The following is a 13,861-nucleotide window of genomic DNA, read 5'->3' as shown; positions in this document are numbered from 1 at the left end:
GTAGCCTGTTGCATCCTTCCAGTGTGCCCACGTCCCCCCACATCTTAGTGTCATCAGCAAATTTGAACAGGGTGCTTTTCACCCCCTCATCCAAAACACTGATGCGTTGTAACCAGATGGTTAACACTTTGTGCTACAGGAGAGTTGTGGAGGCTCTTGAGCAGGGTGCCAGGGGTACTCTATACTTTGCAACCAGCTTTGGTCAGGAATGTGTGGGGCTGAACCCAGGAGCCCAATGCCTGAGGCAATGGACCTGGGTTGAGGAGGCCCAGCCAGATAAAAAGGGCCAAAGCTGGGAAGGCTGAGGCCCAGACAAGGATTCGGGGGTCTGAAGAGCTCAGTGTCTGTTCGGAATGGAAGGGCCCCTCCAGGTCAAACAGAGCTATCTGCAAAGCATAGACATGGCTACAGGGGTGGCTGGAGACCACAATTATAGGCTGTAAGGCACAATCAAAGCTGTCTTCAAGTGGTAGTACACTCTGTGAAGTTTGGGGCAGAGTAGCCCCAAGGATTAAGAAAGGGGAGACTAGCCCCTAGGGCTGGACAAATAAGAAAAACACCAAAGAAGAGACTACCTCAGGCTCTGGAGACAGCCTCTTTTTCAATAAATAAATACAAGAATGAATAAAAAAGATCAAGTCATGGCAGGTGGGGGAGGCCAGGGAGCACAGGCTTGTGGGTCTGACCACAAGGGGGCATCAGAGGCCAGGGTGTCAGATACCCCGACCCTGTCACAGGTTACTATTTCCTAAAAGAGGTAGGACATTTGCTAGAAAGTCCCTTGGCCTAAAGAGTTTCCTCAGCTTTCTTGCAAGCCCAGCTTATCTGGGCACTGCTGAAGTCTGATTCCATGGGCCTTGTGTGGCTGTTCATATCTGCTTCACATGGCTCCATTCCTTGCCATCTGCCAAAGTAAAGGATAGAAATCTGGTAGCTTTTTATACTCACCTTGCACAGATGTGCTGGCTGCTCCAGGTGCAGACAGTAGTGAGTCTGCCCCTGAGTCTCACCAGATAGGGTAAGGTCAAGGTACTGGTGTCCCCCTTTACATAAAAGGAAGAACTTCTCCTGATTCAGGTGACAGTGTCAAAAAACCTTCACGTACACTCCCCAACACTGTCTGTGGACTGTATGAGGCCCAGCTAATGACACCTCTGTATATTTAGGTCTGCTGCCAGGGGAGCTAAATCTTTTGAATGCCATACCCTAGACTAGGCAGAATGTGACATCATGACAGTGCTAGATAGATCTCTCCTTGCCCACAAGCTTTACCTGTGATCTCATGCTGCCTCAGCTCATTGTATCTGTAGGACTGCTCCAGGGGTTTGATAGATGAGTGGTAGATCTTCCTTAGCCTCTGCAGTGTTGCTATACATTTAAAAAGGTGATAAAAACAAGGACAGATCAAAATCAAAAGTAACACACAGATACCATTAGCTACCTGACATCATCTCTCCCTTGCTTTCTTTCCTCTGAACGTGTGGGGTGGATGGCAGATGAAATGTTCAGACTGTTCTCTGCTTGGCTGCTGAAATAAGAAGTGTCTTAATGTACAGAGAGATTGCTTGTCTCAGCAAGTTTGAAAATGGACATGAAACCCCAGCTTTCAAAAGAGGAAGCCACAGAATAAAACGCTTTGAGATGTCCTAGATTAAGTTCTATAGGGATCACGTGCATTGCTTACTCAAGGATAGTCCTATGAGCAGTAGGGCTGTGCAAAGCTTCAGGTGGTGATTCGATTCAGAGGAAACTCGCCCCAGTTCAGTGGCCAAATCTCCGAATCCGAATCAAATCAGGGGACCGATTTAAAGGTCCAAATCGATTCAAAGCTCTCTGAATTCTCAGAAAAGATTCGGAGAGCTTTGATGATTTGGGCAGTCCCCAGTGGCTGCAGAAGGGAGCTGCAGCCACTCTGAGCTGGTAAGTACTAGGGGCGGGCTATTCTGAGCTGGTAATCTGATTCAGCCAAATCGAATCAGGACAGTGATTCGAATCACCAAATCAAATCACTGTCCCCTGACTCCAAAGCCAAAGCGAATACTAGCCGATTTGCACAGAACTAGGATTTCCCAAAGTGGTGTGCAGGAGAAGGAACCCTCTTCTCTTGCCCTTCTTCCATGTTCAGAAGCCTCCTCCCTCTCTAACTCTCCTGCTGCAGCTGCTACTTTCTCCACTGCTGGTGGGGGGAAGCTCCAGTGCCAACTGGGCTGAGCCAGAACTGGGCTCAGCAGGGGAGAAGGCAGCAGCAACAGGGTGCCTGGAAAGTACTTCCTCCCACCCTGCCCAGTCCTGGAGCAGGTTCAGGGAAGGGGAACCTCTGTCCATTCCTGCTGCTGGTGTGTATGCCCCTAGGTGAGCCCAGCTCTGGCACAGAGAGCATTTTTATACGTGCTGCAGTGGTGTTGGGTGGCGGCGGAGGGGGGGAGGCGCTTTAATTAGAACAACTCTGAGGGCTTTTATACACGTGCTGTGGGGTGGTGGGGGGTGCCCACAGAGTCACATGTATTCATTGTCCTGTGCTTCAAAACTTTAACTAAAGCTTGTTCAATGAGTACCCCCATCACCATCCTGAAATGCGGGGACATTAAATACATGTGACATGGATACAGCTGGAATACACTAATTAGCATGCTCTAGCAGATTCAATTAATTGAGTCAGCCCTGACACATGCTAGTTAGTACACATTGGAGGAGAGGTCTATCATGTGTATAGGTGCCCCAGGAGCTGGTCTTATTAAAATGCCCTCAGTGTCTTGTGTATCACCATCCCCACACTTCAAAATGGCAGTGGGAGTCCTTTAACTAAAGCTCATCAAACAAGCTTTAGTTAAATCACCTTCACCATCATTTTGACACATGGGGACACTGATACATGAGACACGGAGGCTGCTGTAATTACAGTGTGTTGGAGCAGCCCCCCTGCACATCTACAGGCACCCTGAGGACAGAGATAGCTGTGGGGGGGGAGAGGGAAGAGTGAGGAGGGGGTGTGCCTTTGAGCAGGAAGAGGAAGGGAGGGTGGATTTTCACATGCTTTAGGGATCCTAAGACATGCCCGCAGTCTCCTGTGACGTGGTCCAATCCACTGGATCTGCTCCTGCCTACAAGCCATTCCACTGGTATAAACCTATTCCCACGTGGTCACTCTGGACTGGTTATAGCACTTCTTCAGTTTTGATCTACTGTGACACTACCCATGAAAGACACAGAAAAGGAGCTCTTGTGGCTTTGGCATGAGATCCATTCTCGCATCACAGATACGACCTGGACATTCTGTGGAGTTTCTCTCAAGCCTTAGACTTTTTGTAAGCTTTCCATTAGTAATGGAAGACCTGCAGTAGATCCAAAGATTTGGTTCAAATTAAGGATACCACATTCAGGGATGAAATACTGGCTCCCTGATTTTAAAAGCAAAAATCTTACTGACATCAGGATAGGGTTAGGATTTCAGTCCACATGCTCCGCCCAGTTTTATCTAAGCTTACAAATTTGCAAGCAAAATTGGGGAAGAAATGTCCTGATGAATGTTTATTTAATTGTTGAAACAGGTTCCTAAAGTGCCCATTGCTGTAAAGTCTGCATGCCAATGAGAACAGGCTCTCTCATGACCTGGCCAGTCCATTCTCATTTTTGCAGGCCAGAATAATGTCGTTAACAGCTTTTCCCACTGTTTTTCATCCTTCTCATGATCCTAGTTGAAAATGGGAAGAGCAGATACTGTAAACTTAAAAAATAAGTTTCTAAAACGTTGCCCAAAACTCTTCTGAGCACCAACAAGTCTTCAGGGTTAGGTTGAACAGTTGTGTTCATTCTCATTTCCATGACTGTCCAGACTCTAATGTTAACATTACTCTTACTCCTCATCTGAGTCTTAAATCTGTCTCAAATATATAAAGTCAGAGGAAATTTAATTATTTAAAAGCCAAATGGTGATATCTTCAAGAAACTGCAAGAGAAGGTGAGTGGTACTAAATTTGTATGAACAAGTTTTAAGACCAAAATAGATACTGACTCTTCAACTTATTGGTAAAAACACTGTTGTCTTTTCAGAGTATGAATTCTATTCTTCTCTTGCTTTGAAGGGAAAATTAACTGAGTGAAGCATAATGGATAATTATCCATCATTCACTGCCCATGCTCAAACCCCTTAATGCCCCCCCAAATCCTCCTCTCTGGGCCTGTAACAGACTGATGCCCACACTACACTTGGTCAGATACTGGCATTCATTCTAAGTCCATGTCCTACCCATGGTACATTCCCTTCCTCCCATCTTTTCTTAAATCTCATTATACCACTACCTGAGTAGTCATCTGCTGGTTTGTCCTCCTTCAGTTTCAGAGTGCTCTCTATATGAGTACGGTCCCTCTTGGCAGGTTCCACAACATCTTCTATCTCTTCTGGAAAGAAAGGAAAGGTAGCATGTTAATTATGTCTGCAACCAAAATAGGAAGAACACTATATGGGCTACATTCTGACTTGATCCTTTTAAGGATACTACTAAGCATCTTTGACCTTCTGCACAGTGGAAAAACTTGAACATTTAGGTTACTGCAGACTTTGGCTCTGAGCTCCATTCCTACTTCCCATCTCTCTCTCAAGTCCCAACTGAGGCTGCCAGTGAAGATAGCACTTGGTACCAATGGTGATTCTGACTTTATATTGTGGATAACAGTTTATTTGGTTCTGGAGAGGCTAGCAGCTGTACTGCTCAGTCCAAGCAGTACATTCCCTATGTAGATGGAATAAGGGATAGAGGTCAATATTATGGATGTAAAACATGCAGTTAAAAGGGGTTTTGACATTAAACAAAATCATTGTGCCATGCGTCTGTGAAAGCTCTGATCAAATTGCACATGCCAGCTTGCTGGATGGGAGTCATCCTGACAATGTTGACAGTGAAGATTTCAATATTCCTTTACCTGCAGCTATTCAGACCTGACTCATAAATCTTTAATGAAAATAATATTAAACCCTAGTTTTAATCTGTCTACAAATCACACTGCCTGTCTAATCATCCATCCACCTTTGGAAGACCCACCTACCATCCATTTCCCTGCCTTACAAAAAAAAGGGGAGACGTGCAAGCTCATTAAGCAGCAAGCACTGCTGGTAAGGTCATGTTGAACAGGCACTGACCTAGCCCTCAGGGCTAGGGACAGACATTCAAAAAGCTGAACCTGAATTGATTCAATCTTTTTCAGGTTAGTCTAACCTGGCTAGGCTGAATCAGTTTGTAACTATATAAACATTCCCTTTGGACTGAGAAAATGCAGGCATATGCCTGCAGTGGCTCAGGCTAGAAGCTAGAGAGCACTAGAGCAGCCCTTCCTCTTTTCTATAGTGCTGAGCAGAGGTGGGGCAAGGTGTGGCTGGGCCCTGGCAAGATGCTCTGATTAGAGAGGGGTGTTCCTCCCCACTCCCTGCTGCTCCTGACCAGCCCAGCAAGGCATTGATAACAGAGCATTTATCAGCCCATGAAGAAAACAAAAGCCTCTCTCATTAGTTCAAGCTCTTCTTACACATTTTTTCCAAGGAAGGAATGGAGGGATATTACCAGCTACCTGTTGATTAGCGCCAGAAAGCCCTGAGCAGTCACTGTCCTGTCTGCCTTTGCCCTGTCTGTTTTACACAGACACGTCTCACCATTAGCTTGCATACCACATGCTGGCTACAGTCTGTGCTGTGGGAGAGGGGAGGGGGGAATCCCTGCTTGAGCAGGAAGTACTTGGGGCGGGGGGAGCAGGAGGAAGCCAGGCAGGCCCTGCTGTGCCTGCAGTCTCTGCAGGAGCTCCAGCCAGAGAGCAGAGGGGCAGGGACAGCCCTGCTGTGGAGCAGAGAGCCCTGCCCAGGGCTGCAAAGCATCTGAGATGCTGGGGGATTCTGATTTAAGTTAAACCAGAAAGGGGTCTGGGACAGACATTGTATAAACCTGTTTGACTCAAATTAGTTAAGTCTGATACTACATTCAACCAGTTTTATCTCAAACTGGCTTCAGTCATTTTCAAACTGGTTTATGTGCACTGAACATCTGTTCTGTTACAGGTTTAAATCAGCTTCTGATCCCTTAAAATGGTTTATGTTTAATGTCCGTCCCTAGCCCAGGAGACCTTGGTTCAAATCCTGCCTCAGCTACAGCATTCTTGTATATTTTTGGTCATGTCACTTTACCTTTTCTCTGACTAAATTCCCCAGTAAAATGGGGGAGATCTTTTCTTTTTCCCACCTTCTGTCTGTTTAGATTGTGAACTCTTTGGAGCAGGTTCTGCCTTGTCCTGTGGTCCTGATTTTTCTTGAGGCCACTAGTAGTCATAATAATAACAGCGAAGGCTATAGCAGTATATGGGAGCTCAAGGCAAAACTGAGTGCACCCACAAGTGCAGTATAATGTGCATTAGCCTATTTTAGTGCACATTAAAGCATCACAAAAACCCTTGTGCTTTTGCTAATGTGCATTAAAATAGGCTAATGCGTCTTTTTTCTAGTACCTCACAATGGAGGTATTAAATTTAATGCACGTTACAAAAAGTGCATTAATGAATGTGTAGATATGCTTACTGTATATGCCAGATATATAGATAAATAGGGCTATGCAAAACAGCACTGTTCTATTTTTACTTGCATTTTAACAGAACAGTGATTCATTTCAAATTTCTTTTTGAAACCGCTGTTTCGTTTCGTTTCATCAAAACAGTTCTGCTGTTTTGATGCTGTTTTGACGTTTCACCCATAGACTATAATGAAGAAGCTCAAAACAGCCTACAGCTGTCATTTCTGGGCTGATTTGGATGAAATGTGCAGGAATGGTAGCCCCTTCTGAGAGCATGAAGCCTACCAAGTTTCAAAGAGATAAGTGCAGTGGTTTCAGGGAACCTGCACCTCAAGCTGCAGACAAGCAAAACTCGTGACATGCGTGACACTGTATGTGTGTTAAGGCTCAGCAGGGTGACAGCTGCAGGCCTGCTAGCCCCTGCTGAGGCCATGAAGCCTGCTAGCTGTCAAGGAGATAGGTGCAGGGGCTTCTGGATTCTGGGGCCCTGCACCTCTGGCTGCTGACAGGCAAAACTCATGACATGGGTGCTTGTGGGACTGTGTCTGTCTTGGGGCACAAGGGGGGTGAAAACTGCAGGCCTCCTAGGCCCTGCTGCAGCCACAAAGCCTGCCAGCTGTCAAGGAGACAGGTGCAGGGGGAGTCTGGGTTTAGCTTTAGCTGCTGACAGGCAAAACTTGAGTCATGGGTGGGTGACACTGTGTGTGTGTTAAGATGCGCCCTCACTCAACTGACACCAAGGCAGAAAGCAGGGCAGTTCAAACAATGCTGCTGCCTTTTATGCAGTTTTTCCACCCCTCTGCCAGAGCACTGGGATTGGAAGAGACCTTAGGAAAGGATGACAGTCACTGGCCAGCTACAGTCAATAATGAGAGCACTCCTTCCCCTTCACCCTCCCTCCTTACTTTAGTTTCTGTTTCCCTTCAGGCAAGCCCAGCTTGAGCTCTGAAACTCAAAACGTTTAAAAAATTTTGAAACATTACAATTTGCCTCATTTCATTTCGAGGCTATTTCAAAGCTCTCTGGTTGGTTTATATTTTGCTGTTTCAAGCTCAAAACAAACACAGCCCTAATATATAGGTATGTCTCCATTTTATTGTAAATATAACTATTACTGTTCAAAAAGCATCTGAAATAACAGGGGTCATATGACAATGCAGAAAAGAACGTGCATGTGAGTGTGAGTGAGTGTAGATGCCATAGGGGCCTGAGGCAGCTTCTGCTGCGTTCCATGGAAAAGCTCCTCTGAAGGCAGGAGGAGCTCGGCTGAGCCTGAGACTAGAACACATCTCTATGAATAAAAGCATTCCCAGTCCTTTGACTTATACTGGGCTACGATTACACTTGACCAAATAAAGAATCTCTTTTTTTCTCAGGCATAAAACTATCCTAAGAATCTCAACTGAAGCTTAGCAACATCATGCAGAGAAAGGCCTTTTTGATTTGCCAAATAAAGCCACAGAGACTAAGCTTTGATTAAATTTGGCCCAAAACATAAGCTTAGAAAGCATGTGTGTTTAAAAGTGTAGCAGTAAGCAGTGAGAAAGCATTTCCCCAAGTCATAAGGTCAACCTACTGATAATCACTGACTAATTTATAGAACGAGTTTCATGAACATTTTTTAAATATTTGACAAATCATTTCTCATCATTTGCCCAGCTTACAGATAGCAGATCAGCTGCTGACTGACCATAATGTATAACCTGGAAACTCAGCAGTCCTCACTAGCTCTGTGGAGCCTTCCTGGTAATATATAGGGTCCTGATCTTCATTACGTAGTGGGTAGACAGACAGCTGTGGCCATACAGAGCTCCACTGAAATCAATGGGGTTGCCAGCAGATGTAGCTTTGTGCTCAATTTCTACACAGAGAAGGTTCAGGGCCTAGGGCTCCTTCTCATTGCTTGGCATTAATGAACACCCAGTTCATCCTCTGACTTTCCCTCTTGGAAAGACAATTACTTGTAATTAAACAAGAACCAGTGAATACCTTCTGCAAATGAACTGCAATCTGTGAAAGGACTCAAAAGACTCATCCAAGACTTCCCTGAATAACCTATCTTTTTAAAACTGATATGGGCAAACAGAGACCACAGATCCCAATCACTGGATTCCTGCTCTAACCTGCAATTCCCACTATAGCTTATATCCCTTGATTTAATGTTTATCCTTGGAAAGTGCATACACTGGACACTTTCTCCAATCCAGATCCACCTGTTTTGTGTTGTCAATGCTGAATCAACACAAAATGGAAATCATCAGTCAAGAGATAGAGAGATTGAGCCAAAAGGTGTTTGTACTCTTTGGACAGGGTTCTCACTCTCAGGGTAAGTGAATGGCTGTGAATCACTATCATCCAAATTGCAATGCTTGGCATCCACTTGTTCCTCTCTTTGCCCTAGTGTAAATGACTGCAAAAGCACTGAGCAATTGAGAATTAGGTTCCTTTACCGTTCAATGTACAATGACATGAATGTGAGGTTGGTGAAATGTGCCAGGCTATATCTTAGGCACTGAAGTCTTATGTCTATCTACAGGAAAGCACTAGGGAAAAATCCTTTTCCAGCTACCACCTCCATCTCACACACACTGTGCCTCCTTCATTCTTGCTGTGGAGAAACCATCTCTACAGTTGAGAGAGGAGCTGGGTTGTTGTGGCCCTTTCACTCCTTGGCCTGTGCTTAGGCTGCCAACAGGCACTCACTCACTGAGTTGGAGACGGGTACTATGGACAACTTTCTCACTGGGAAACGGGCAGGGAGTATGGCATCCCATTTCATGCAGACTATGGACAAGTTCTCAGCTGGCAATGAAACTGGATCACTGTTGATCATGTTCCAGTGCACACTAACAGTGCAGAGGTGAAAGCCTTCATATGCCTTACCTCTCCCATCCCAGTTTCATCCAGTATGTCTAGTACTGCACCTTCTAACCTTGGCAGAGCATGGGAAGCTGGTTAGAGTTACACACTGATAGCATAAGCATTAAGAAGAGGGCCATGCACATTGCATGTTTTAAGGTCTGCCAAGCTCAGCTCCACTCTACATTTGCTAGTTCACTAGTCAACGCCCTTGGCTCTTAGGCTATTGCTGCTGGCACACCTAGTAATAAAAAAGTCACACCTATTTCTCTGGGCTCAGTCTCAGCAACAGCAGGAGGAGGATTGTTGTCAGGGGTGTTGTCTGTTTCTGCCACTATCTGCTCACCCACAGGTGGGTTTTTCACAGCAGCAGGGCTATTATTTTGAGAGTCCTCTAGGTGCTTTTCCTCCACTCTGCAAGGTCCATGCTCACAGCCTGCAGACTCAGACTTGGCTTCCTCTCTGTTGAGCTCTTCTTTGTTTACTTGGATGTATTCTTCTGTATTACTGGCAGCTTTCTGAGCAGCTTCTAGGTCAGTGTCTCCTTCAGACTCCTCCTCTGAATTTGCTTGATGAGCACCCTTTTCTTCTGGCCCTACTGAGCTTCCATTTTGGTCCTTTGACTCTGCCAGGTCAATGGCTTCTTCCTCTGACTCATCTAGGACACCACCCTCTTCCTCTGACTCTGCTGAGCCATGGTCTTCTTCCATTGAGTCTGCAAGCTTGGCATCTTCCTCTGACAATACTGGACTATCCTCTTGTTCTTTAGACTCTGCCAGGTCAACAGCTTCTTCATCTGATGCTGCTGAGTCATCAACACCCTCTTCCTTTGATTCTATCAGCTCAGCACCCTCTTTCTCCAACTCTACTGACTCACCATCTTGTTCCTCTGATGCTGCCAGTTCTGTGGCTTCTTCCTCAGACTCTATCAAGCCATCATCTTCCTTTGACTGTGACAACTTGGCACCCTCTTTCTCTGACCCTGATGGGCAATCAACCTCTTCTCCTGATTTTGCTAGGCTGTAACCATCTTCCTTTGGCCTTTCTAGCTCAGCACCTTCTTCCTCTGACCCTGCTAAACCAGCACCCTCTTCCTCTTCTTCTTTTGACCCTTTGGGGCCATCATCTTCTTCCTCTGATTCTACATGGTTGTTACCCTCTTCCTCATTAGAGTCTTCTGCTCCCACCTCTACTTGTTCAGGTAAGGCAGCATTTGGCTTCTCCAGATCACTTTCTAATGGGTGGCCATTGGCGAAAGTGCTGTCATTGGGTCTGTCATGATTTCCATTGCCTGAATCCTCCTCTTTATGCATATCTCTGAAGATCTGACTGGTTTCTTCTGATGCAAAGGCTGATTTGTCTTGGCTATTCTTATCTTGCGCCTTATCTTGAGCTTGAGATTCAGCCTCTAGGCTACCATGTTGAACCTTGCCCTCAGCTTCCACAGAGACTTCCTCTGACAGGGTCACCTCTTCCCAATGTGCTCCCAAGCCTGCTAGACCAGGTCCAGCACTAGGTGTGGCATCTCTTGATGGGGATAAGCCATCTCTGGCCTCTAAGGACTGCACATTCCTCTGGGATCCCTTGCTCATTTTGCTTTCATTTTCACCAGCATCTTTGTCATCGTCATGCCCTGGATGATTCTCTGCTGCTTTCTCCTCCTCAGCTAGTTCCTTTGTACCCTGAGGGATACCCTGCCTCTCTTTTACAGATAGGACCTCGTTCTTTTCAAAATCTCTATTTGAAGGAGAATCTTGTTTGTCCTTCTGGGACTCTTCACTTGTGGCCTCTTCCAGCTTGAGTTCTTCTTCCTTGCTCTCTTTTGCAGCTTCATTCATGCTGCCTGCCTGCTGCTCTTCTGGCACTGGCTTCTCCATGCCATCATCTTCATGAGGATTCTCCACTTCTTCTTCCTCCTTCTCTACACCTTCATTAGTTTTGCTATCAGCAGCATGTGCATACTCTGAAACTGATGAGGAGGCATTTGTAATGTTCGCTTCATTGTCCTGCTCTTGGCTATTACTGTTTGAGCCATCATCAGGGTTATTTATATCACCACCTGTCTTAGGCCCATGGTCATGTGACACTTCACTCCTGTCTTGGGCTGCTGCCTCATTGCTGTCTGCATATTGGAGGAAAATGTTCTTCTTAGGAGGTAAAGAGTCTGCATAAAGTACCCCTTCTTTTTCTTCCTCTAGGGTTGGCTCTGCAGCTGATAAATGACTTTCAACAAGACTGGCAACATCTTCAGTGCCACCCGTGGCAGAAACTTGCAGTTCTAAATGATTAGAACATTATCAGTCAGTTTTATCAGAGCTTGCTTCTTCTCTTCACCTAGAAAGAGTCTACTTGTATCAACCCAATGTGGTGGTGTATTTGACAGTGAGTGGGTATGGATGTGCATGCAACCTATGCATGTGTGTACATGTGTGTTTACATGTGTGCCTGCATGCATGCAAGAAACAGACAGAATTCTGTTACTTATGTTGCACATGAAGACTCAGCATAAGTTACAACAATAGTATTTTGAGACTATTACAAATATAATTAAAATCTATCCCTGTTGATTCAAGGGGGTCATAAATCCTCTTTGATTTTTTCTTGTTTTTCATGTTCCTATCAATAAGCTGGGTGCAAACAGGATCTTTGTTGCAGAGAATAATTATATTACATGACTGATGTTTAGGATATTACTGTAGCCCTAGAAAATCTTACCAATAATTGTTCTTTCTGGACTACGCCTTTTTCTGTAACACTTGCTTTCCTTACTCATTTGTGCCCTCATGCTCTGCCCCAGCAGAAGCAGCATTAAGGAAAGATGTAAGCATATAACTTTCTTTTAAAAGCCAGCAAAGTGGCCTGGGAGACAAAAGCTGAGCTCAGAAATCTGCACTTTAAAAGCCACTTGTGTTTAGCAAACTAAAAAATGCCCTTTCCAAGTTGTTTTTCCTCCATAGCATTTTGAGGTTAGTCATTGTGGGTTTGCTATGGTGGGATTATAGATGTTCTGAGGAGAGCTGAAGGAGGGGATGGAAGGAGCTCTGGGTATCTTGTCACTGTCCCAATAGTCTGCATAAAGTCATTGCTCCAGGACGAGCAATGTCCTTTCCTTCTTAGCACTAGTGTGAATGATTAAGAGTGCATACCATGACACTTTTCCATCTTGCTGCAGGGTCAGGGTGAGGGAGTGCTATTTATTGTGAGTGCCCCTTCATTAGGAAAACATTTGCTCTGCTGTGTAACTGAATGGAATACAATGAATTCATTTTGCATCCAGGGAGATGTCATCTGTATTTTCCATGGGCCTCTCACTGTAATTTAACATTAGTCAACAGATGCCTAAAATAAAATATTACAAGCTCTCCTGTCTCTGTTACAAACAGTTGCTGCTAGTCTGAATAATCCCCTGAAAAGTCTAATGCCTACATACCAGGGAAGCATTTCAGAGGAAAATAATTCCTTTGTACTCCAGCTGGTTGGCAGATCCCTATCAGAAACAAATACAATCCTCACCCAGGCCAAAGGGAGGCCAAATGGGTAGATCCATCAGTATCTAGGTGATGGCAACCAGGCTTGAAATGGGTCATTCCTTCAGCCTTCTCCCACAACACATTGATACTCCTCCCCAAAGCCACACTCCCAAATGCTGTGCTCCAAAATGAATGGGAGCCCAGCTATGTGTGCCAGGCCCAGCCTCACCCAGCATAGCCTTTTGTCACACTATTAGTAAATGTACTTTGGACTTACCTAGCACCACTTTTTGTCAAAAGATCTTAAAGCATTGCCTTGCCCTGCCCTGCCCTGCCCTGCCCTGCTCTGCCATACTCAGCAGCCAAACAGTGTCCCAGCCAGCTAGTCAGTCACAGCCCATGGAGTACAACTCAGCTCAGTACAGTTCATCCAAGTATTGACACTATAGCGAGAATACTATATCCTCATATTGTTCCTAGACAAATCCCAGGCCTATGTACCACAGATCAGGTCACTTTCTTTCTCAAGGTGTCCTTCATTTCTGATCAATATGAACAGGTACTTGGTGAACATCTCTTTTTTCCAGTAGGCCTTCACTGGACATTTAAACCTCATAACTAGCAACTAACAGACAAGTGTTATACAAGGAAAGTAAAGTTTTTGGAAAAGCTATTTGTGAAAGTTTCCACACAGCCTTCTTCAAACTTAGACATTCTTGTGCTGGATTAATTCTGGGGTGTACATAAAAATGGAAGTGTTCATATCTGCAAAAGTGTAAAATCTGGCATGAGCACATAACCAGTAGTGAGCTCTTCACATTGTTTGATCTTCAGCAAAACCCCAGAGAAGTTTAACCTGCAGTGGGATGACATACTCACAGCAATAGGGAAGGCACCAGAATGATGCATGGGTAGTTTCAGCCAAAAAAAAAGTCAAAAAAATTTTTTTCAAATGTTGAAATGTTTCATAGATTTCATAGACAT

At 45.0% G+C, this 13,861-nt stretch overlaps 1 protein-coding gene across 1 annotated transcript in view; it reads right to left on the bottom strand.

The window, feature by feature from the left end:
- SRL (sarcalumenin) overlaps positions 1-13,861 on the bottom strand; it is a 51,633-nt gene that overhangs the window by 31,894 nt on the left and 5,878 nt on the right. The window contains exons 2-4 of the mRNA XM_019540159.1: positions 9,670-11,685; positions 4,300-4,398; positions 1,273-1,368 (exon numbers count right to left, since the gene is read on the bottom strand). Coding sequence (XP_019395704.1) covers positions 1,273-1,368; positions 4,300-4,398; positions 9,670-11,685 — 2,211 coding nt within the window. The remainder of the gene's footprint in view (positions 1-1,272; positions 1,369-4,299; positions 4,399-9,669; positions 11,686-13,861) is intronic.

This window comes from Crocodylus porosus, unplaced genomic scaffold (assembly GCF_001723895.1).
Source record: "Crocodylus porosus isolate Cpor-Errol unplaced genomic scaffold, CroPor_comp1, whole genome shotgun sequence".
Lineage (NCBI taxonomy): Eukaryota > Metazoa > Chordata > Crocodylia > Crocodylidae > Crocodylus > Crocodylus porosus.
This window is presented reverse-complemented; position numbering and strand designations above follow the sequence as displayed.